Here is an 8,897-nt window from a genome sequence, read left to right on the forward strand (position 1 = left end):
ATTCTCTAAAAAAGTGCAAAATAATTGGGAATCTGATTGTTTTTATAGATCTCCCATATCTATTAAAGTTAATTCTCTCTTAATAACTGAATACATGGGGTGAAATTCCAAGGGTATATTGAAGACCATGGGTATTTCCAAAATCTTATAATGCTTCCATTTCCAACCTAGCATAGTATAGCTTTTTTAAGAAATGATCTTGTCTTAAGAAGGTTGCTCCAGACATGGGATCTCTTATGAATGACAACTGAGACCAAGAAGACATAATTGACCCTTCCCAAAAGATATTTATTCTTTATTACTGCAATTAAATTAGAATTATCAGACAAAGGAATCCACCTAATCTTTGCCATGAGTATCATATTTAGGGAATGTGAGTCTCTAATACTCAATCCACCTAACTTTTTATTATAAAAACATTTTTCCAATCTAGCAGAGAAAACCTATTTTTTAGTTCAACTCTAGACCAATGAAATCCTCTTCGAATTTGATCTAATTTCTTGACCCAAGCAGTAGGAATATGGAAAAGTGAGAGGAGATACACTAAAGTGATTTGGATAGAGGCATTGAGCAACTATAATTTCCTAGCATTACTCAAAATGGTACCTTTCTAGCCTACAAGTTTCCTTTGAACTCTTTCAAGAAGACATGTCCAGAATGAATGCTCCACCTTCCTAGTAGTTAAAGATAATCCTAGATAAGAGGATAATAGGAGGGTAATATAACTCTTAAAAACCATAGCAATTAGGTTCTAAATATGTTGAGGAACATTCATTAAATATAGAGAACTCTAATCTAGATTATGTTTTTGCCCAAAAGTATAAGAAAACTGAAAGAGAATGGAACACCATCCCTTAGCTTCCACCAATAAAGTTGGGCTAAGAAAAAGGACGTCATCCACAAATTGTTGATGAAAGATTATGAAAGGGCATAAAGATGGTTTAATCTCTTTGATAATTCCCCATTGAACATAAAGATTGATATTTCTCTCTAAAACATCATCCATGAGAGTCTCATCAATACTTTTATTGGATTGGAGATTTCCAAGAATTTTTCCAACACTACTTTAAGCCTCCATACATGATTGAATGCAGTCTATAGATGTCTCCAAATCCATGTCACTAATACCAATGATTTTTTTCTGAATTTCTTATATATTGACAAACATATCAACTAACCACTCCCACTACTTGGGTAATGTCTAGTCTTGTGTAGGCCATTGCATACATAATTTTCCCTAGTATGGAGAATTAACACAGTCTTAACATTCATTATGTTTATTTTAGTGCCTTAGGATACATCTTGGAAGATAATTTGAAATGATCTACTAGACATATGCTCATTACCTTAGCATCCTTCATGCTAAACCTATTTAGTATCTTTTTAATATGTTTATCATGTGATAGTTTTAATTTCCTTTTCTTCTTGTATTTGATAATTATCATTGTACCAGTTTTTTAAAATTTCTTAGCCAATAATTATTTTATCTTGTTAATTAGAGCCATGCTAGTTCCTTTAATTAGCATGTAGTCAAGATACAATAAGAAAACCATAAAATTGTCATTTTTTAAGTCTTATAATAAATAGGTTGATTATATTCACTTCTAGAGAAATAATTTTTAGGCTTATATGAATCATATTTTAAATACCATTACCTTGGGTCTTGTTTCCACCCATACAAACATAATTTTAATCTACAAATTAAAACTAATTTACCTTTTTCCTTGATGCCTTCTAGTTGCTTCATGTATAACTCTTCCACCAAGCCACCATGTAGAAAATATGTTTTTATATCAAGCTACTCTAATTCTAGATCATTAACAACTACTAAACCCATTTTTTCTCTAATAGTGGTAATTTTTTATAACTAGTAAGAAATACCTTTTTATTAAGCATAAGATTCAACCACCGATCTAATCCTACACCTATTTTTCCCACTTTCTTCTTCCTTCAACCTATATACAACTTTGTTTTCCATAGCTTTCTAGTTAAGAAGAATACGTAATAAATCCCATACATGTTATTTACCATTAAAGAGACCATCTCCTTTATCAGGGCTCCTATCCACTATTTTCTATCTTTCACTACACATAATTATTCAAACATAAAATGGTTTAGATTAATCATAAAGTAATAATTGTTGAATGAAATCTCTAGGTTTTGTTGAAGGATTATGTTCTCAAGTAGATCATTTGACTTGAAGAATCAGTTATTCAAGAGTATCCTCATTAGGAGTACCAATGAGATGGTCTAACTCTTTATTATCATGGAAGTTAATGGTATAAACTTTTGGTTGTATCTATTAGTGAATTTGCACCTGTGATTGGTTTACAATCTCTTATTATTTGACCATATCACTTGCATTTGTAATTATTTTTAATATAACATTTTCCTACACTGATGTGCCTTATTCTTGATAAAAATAATTACTTGTTCATTAAAGGTCATGTCAATACTTCATGCGACACAATTGGTGAGTAGACCCCGCAACCTATAATGATAATTTTTATCCAATTATCTAGTGAAGATACACCTTTTGAACTTCACATCAAGCTTCATTTTATTTTCTTGTGGGACATGAATGAACTCTTCACATGAATTTAATCATAAATAACTATTAGAAATATTCTTAACTAGCCATCTCTCTTTTGGATTTCTAAAAACTAAATGACAGGATGGTCCTCTATTGACTAAGTATACTATTATATTTACAGCCTTAGCTTATAACTATTTTACTAGTTTTCCATTTGATAGCATGCTATGTGATCTTTTCAAAATGGTTATATTTAATTTTTCTATTGGATTGCTCTCTTGTGGTGTAAGATGAATAATATTTAATCTCCAAAGGCTATTCCCTACACAATATCATACAAATTCTTTCAAATAATAATCATCGCCATCTCAAATAATACAAATTTAGTTTCATACAAGTTCCTTGAATATTTTGAACATGCCAAGAACCTCAAACTTCTTTTCTATCATGTAAAATTGAACCTTCCTAGTATAGCCATACAAAGAAGGTAGCAAAATAAGTTGACCCATCAATAGATGGTACCTCTTCGGAGCTAAAAACATTTGAATGCACTAACTCCAATCTCATAAATTCTTGACATATTCGTTAATAAAAAAATATTTTCCTGCTCTATTTTCCATACACTTAATGCTCTCACATATACTGCTTCTAAACATAGAAGAAAATGCCCCTTTCAAGACTCTTCTTACTCATATCACCAAGCCTTTTATGTGAAACCTCTCTTATGTTATTTGTGTCTACCATTGTAACTCTCACTTTTTCCTAGTCCTCTAATGAATAAAGTACTGTACCAATAATCAATAATACTCATTTTCTTACATTCCACACGCTTGCCTCAAATATGACACTACATAAGAGTGTATCCCACTATCCAGCTAAGATAAGGTTTCTACTGTGATGATGAACATTTCTAACATCATTTAACAAAAGATTGTTAACGATTAAAAGAGCTTCAATCTGTAACTTCCACATTCCTAATTATTTCCTAAGAATTTCTCAATCCTCCGTTTGTTTGTCTCCATTTCTCATTTTATCTAAACAAATTTGTGAACTCTCTCTGACTCTGATACAAAAAAATAGATTTTAAACAATAAATGAACACCCACTCTTTGCATAAATATAAACAAAGATAAGAATAACGCAGCAGCCCATAAAATTTACGTGAGTCACCCAAAATGACATCATCTAGAAGAAAGTGGGTTTATCTATTTTATTGATTAATTATAACAATACAAACCACTATATTCAAAAACTAGTATCTGTAACAGATGGGACATAATTCATATACTACGTGTCTATCAGTAATATATATCTACGCAGGACTTGTTTAATTAACATGAAGCGTCCAAAACTTTTCCTCTTCGCATCCGAAAAAACACAGATTCGTTTATTCATATTCTGGCGATGATTCATGATAATTTTCGTCTGTCAAGTACTTTTGATGTTCTTTGTCCTAAATTTCTACGCTACCGTGTAATTTTTTAGAATAACTAATAACCTCTCTTTCGATATTACTTACAATAAAATCGTTTTTAGTATTTTACTAAAATTATAAATTTTGTATGATTAAAAGATTATTTATATTCAAATGTTTACTGACAAATAAACCTAATTAAACTGAAAACGAAAATAGTTAAATCATACAGACTAATATTTACATAGGAGACGAGATCACATATTACACTCGAAGCTGAACGAAGACGACGGACACAGAGGTAGAGGAACGGGAAATCGCAGAAACAGAGTAAGAAGAAGAAGAAGGAGGTGTCGATTATTTACAGAGGAAGAGGAAGAGGAAATCAGAGAAACAGAGCAAACAGAAGACGAAGAGAGTGACGATTATTTAGAGAGAATCGCACTTAGTGGGCTTGAAAGAAAGCGTATTCTTAGCATTATTGTAAAGGATATGGAAGTTTTGCTGCTGTATGTTTCCGAAGATGGATGGAAGATTCCCCGATGGTTCACCCAACATCGCCAAGCACAAGAGATTTTCAGATATCTGAATGAAAACGTTGTCTAATGGAAGCTCGTAATCCACGCCGCCTTTGAAGTTGAAGACCAGGGATGGCAAGGTGACCTCACTGGATGATGTGCCATAACAAAGATCCAACCCCGTAGAAGAGCCGTCTACTGGAGTGAGATCAATGGAGGACTGAATTGCATCCTTCATAGGAGAGTACGCAGCATCGTCTAGAAAGGTAATAGTGGTTCCGGAGTCAATGATCATACCACCGCTACCGTCCGGTTGAAGATCAAAAGTTCCAGGAGGAATATCTACTGCCTTACCATTGAGGGTGATTCCTGTAATGGGAATGTACCAGAAAGTGGGAATGATACTGCTCTTTATGAGTGACATCGACTTGGCTCCGCTCAAGGAAGCACCCTCGCCGAAAAAGAGAGGGCTGGTTTGTGAAGAAGAGTCAGTGATGGACAAAAGACAGTAAGAGAACATGTTCTCTGCTTTGGAACCCAGCTGTGAGATAAGGGAGAGACCACCTCTTCCCAGTCCCACAAGGCCACCACCCTGAGAGAATCCTTGTCCTTCGTTGTCATGCCCGCATCCAAATGCAATGCCTTTAACCTTGCTGGTCCCAATTGACAATGTCTCGTAAGCCAAGTCACCGCTGGTGAAGGAACCATCGCCATACTGATACATAAAGGTACAATCTGGATCGCATCCGGTTTGCGTACTTCCCAAGGCGTCACAAATAGAATCACTGCAGGGAATTGTGGAAAATGTAGATGATTTGGAGGGGTCGAAGATTGGCGTAGGCTGAGAGAAGCAGTCCTCGCAAGGCTTGCACTGAGTCCAAATCAGATCACTCCCCGTGTCCACAATTGCTTCGAAGCTCACAGAGGGCGTTCCAACTCCAACGCTCATCAGAAATTCTCCATCCCCTACTTCGACGGGCGTTTCAGCATCTAGTCGCCCTGTTATCTGCTGCTTTGTAAATGCCTCTATCTTCTTCATTCGTCCCTTACTTCGGTCCACAGCCAAACGCAATCTATCAGAGAAACCCAACTCGCTCTCTGATCTGCGCGTCATATTCACCCTCAATTTAATATTTTCATCGCTGCTAAATTTCGGCCAAGCACTAAACAGTCTGTCCGAAGAGCATGATATCATGGGAATAGTAAAGCATATCAAGGCCACAAAACCCAACAGCTTTGAATGCTCCATTTCTCTTTTTGATTTCTAAAGCTGGAAACCGTTCTCTGCTTTCATCTACTCGCCTCCATACCATATATATAGATAGAAACATTCAGTCTGATTGAAGTAGTGTATTCCTCATTTTAACAGATTCTCCTCTTTACACAAATAAAAAGATTCGTCCTCTTGTTTGGATGTGCTTGATTGGACGAATTAATTTTAATTTTAATTTTTTCTCATCTGTGCCGATCTCATCTCATCAATTTTTCTAAAATAGACTACAAAAATTAGAAATAAATTCACTTAGTGTTTCCGTGCACTCGACCGTTTGATTAAATTTCTGCCGGCCTTTGAATCTGGTGGACCCATCGAGATTGAAATTCGAAAACGAGCTGTGAACGACTAGTAGTTAATTTGTGTTGGTGTACCTTTATATTATTATTTTCTCTCAATCAAAATATCAGTTCACAAAATGCAAAATCCTCAGCCAACCATCCATAAGGGTGTTACAATCTCAAGAATAATCGTAACAATCAAAAGATTTACACCTACATTAAGGTTTTCATATCATAAACTAAATTGGATTTATATAAGATATTCAAATGAGTATGATATTGCATAAGAATTTTCGATACAAGAATCATAAATTCTGAACTACTAATCATTAAAAAGTTATATCCACACTAGATATCAAGAAAAATCAACTATTGAAAAGTGTTCATAATTTGAATTTTGCAAAAGATTTCATCATCTAACAAGCACATTAAAGAAAACACACAAAACTACCTTGTAATCTCATTACATCATAAAAAATATCATAAGAGTTTCTAAGGTAAGCTCTCAAATTCATTTGTATAAGAAGTATTATGTTCATGATGAGCACTAATAGAATGTACGGCATAGTAAATGGTGGAGAATGTACCAATCTTATACTTGTATTAACAATAAAGTTGAACTAAGTTCTTTGTTATAAGAGATAGATTAATTCTCTCATAAAACTTTGTCAAGACAAATGAACTATAGGTCCACCACTAGCCGACTAATAGACTATTGGTAGATATAATTTCCACCATTGATGTCAAGCTCAAACATTAAGACAAAAGCTTCTACGCTCAACTGTAGTCATCTACAACTACCCAAGTTGATTTGGCCTGATCTTCTCAACTACCCATATTAAATATCATAGGTAACTTGATGACCATCATTTAATATGTATTGCTCTATAAATTCAGTGCTAAGGGCCTAAATTCCTCAGAGCTCATTTTTGTGTTTCTCCTTTGTACAATATTTCTTTCATGGTATTAGAGCCAATGGAGGATGATCTTGAGGATCCTGAAGAGCTAAAAGAATCTGGTGAAGTGTATGCCAAAAGAATCTAAGAGAATGCCAATGTTTGAAGGTGTTAATTAAAGCAAGTTCCAAGCTGAAATTAATGTACCAATTGAACAAAGTTTATAGTGTTTAAATGATTGCTGTTTATTTTGTGTTCATGTGGCATCCATAAGGATGTCACAATCTCAAGAAGCTAATAGTCAAAAGATTTACCCCTACCTCAAAGTTTTCATATCCTAAACAAAATTGGATTCATAAGAGATGTTTAAATGAATATTTACCACTACCTCAAGGTTTTCATATAATAAACAAAATTAGATTCATACAAGATGTTTAAATGAATATGATATTACATAAGAATTTTCTATACAAGAATCACATATTCTTAGTTATTAATCATAAAAAAATTATATCCACAAAAGATATCAAGAAAAAATCACATTACTGAAAAGCATTCATAATTTAAATTTTGCAAAAGATTTCATGATCCATCTAACATATTAAATAAAACACAAAAATTACCTTCCAATCTCGTTACATCATAAAAAAATATCATAACAAATCCTAAGGTTAGCTATCACATTTATTTGTATGAGAAGCATCGTGTTCATGATGAACATTGATAGAATGTATGAGATTAGATGGTGGCAAATGTACCCATCGTATTCTTGTATTAATATTAAAGTTGAACTATGGAGAAATAAATTAATTTTCTCATAAAGCTTTATTCGGACAAACTAGCTATAGGTCCACCACCAACCAATGAAGAGCCAACTTTAGTTGTCTATGTTGTTCATGCCAACTTATCTAATGTATCCACTATTAATGTTGTAGCTAACCTCTCTCTATAATGGACAGCAAATTTATTGTGTATCTATCTATAAATTGAACAAAGGAGAAGATAATCTTAGACCTTATTTTTACTTGAATTTCACCCCTACAACAATGTTTCTTTCGAGGGTATTAGAGCCATATTAGAGTTCACATGGGAATTTTAAAATCTCATGGGTAGGCCAATCTGTTGTGTGTAGTTTTAAGTTAGATAGTAGAGTCTTTAATTGTAGTTGTAGTTGTAGAGAAGTAGGTGCTGCCTACTCTTAGCCAAAGATAGGATTGTTAGCACCAGTACAAGTGTGAATAATTCATCCCTACCAGAGTATATCTATAAAAATCAATGACTTTGAGTTATTATAAAAAATGAATTGAATGAAACTGAGGCAAGTTTGAACTAATGAAATTGCAGCCTAAAAAAATCAAAGAAGGATCTTAGATCTATAAAGATAGATTGCAACCAATTGTTAGAGAAGTGAAAACCAAAAAATTTTCAAAGTTGTTATTAAGTCATAGTGCATATGGTAGTCATGTTTTTATAAGGAGAAGACCAAAGGTTTGATTAGATTGGAAGATCATTGGAGAGCAAGTTCATTTTAAATCTATCAAGTACAACATTGTTAAGAAATAATATGCATGGGTCTCTTGATCTGCCAAATCTATTGTTCGTGCAACTGAAGTTAAAAAGATAGAAGCGAAGAGAAAGATTATGAGGATGTTGTAGTCCTAGGAATCATTCTTATATGAAAAATTGATGATAAGCATAGAGGACTTGTTGAACTCGAGAGAAAGACAAGGGATACCATATCTCAAAGGAAGTCAATGTTCTAGATCTATTTCTCTTTATGTCTTTGCATATAGTTTTGATAAGCATATTTGATAATTTTAAGTGGGCCAAGTGTAGAAGAGAAAGTCATTTTGCAAGTGTGAATTCCCTTCAATAGTTCATGAGTTATTAAGTTGCTATGCAAAGTGAAGCCATGGAGCTTGAAGGCATGTTTATTTGTCCCAAATCTGTCAAAAGTCACCAAAAATTGGTTAAGCTACTAA

General features: G+C 33.6%; 1 protein-coding gene across 1 annotated transcript; it reads right to left on the bottom strand.

The window, feature by feature from the left end:
* Window positions 1-4,376: 4,376 nt before the first annotated feature.
* LOC131874302 (aspartic proteinase nepenthesin-2-like) lies at window positions 4,377-5,714 on the bottom strand. Its single transcript, XM_059217602.1, has one exon. The coding sequence runs from the start codon at window positions 5,712-5,714 to the stop codon at window positions 4,377-4,379; it is 1,338 nt and encodes a 445-aa protein (XP_059073585.1).
* Window positions 5,715-8,897: the final 3,183 nt, after the last annotated feature.

This window comes from Cryptomeria japonica, chromosome 3, assembly GCF_030272615.1.
Source record: "Cryptomeria japonica chromosome 3, Sugi_1.0, whole genome shotgun sequence".
Lineage (NCBI taxonomy): Eukaryota > Viridiplantae > Streptophyta > Pinopsida > Cupressales > Cupressaceae > Cryptomeria > Cryptomeria japonica.

Excerpts from the sequence above, each read along its gene's own strand:
- LOC131874302 (XM_059217602.1), bottom strand. The coding sequence starts at position 5,714 with ATGGAGCATTCAAAGCTGTTGGGTTTTGTGGCCTTGATATGCTTTACT.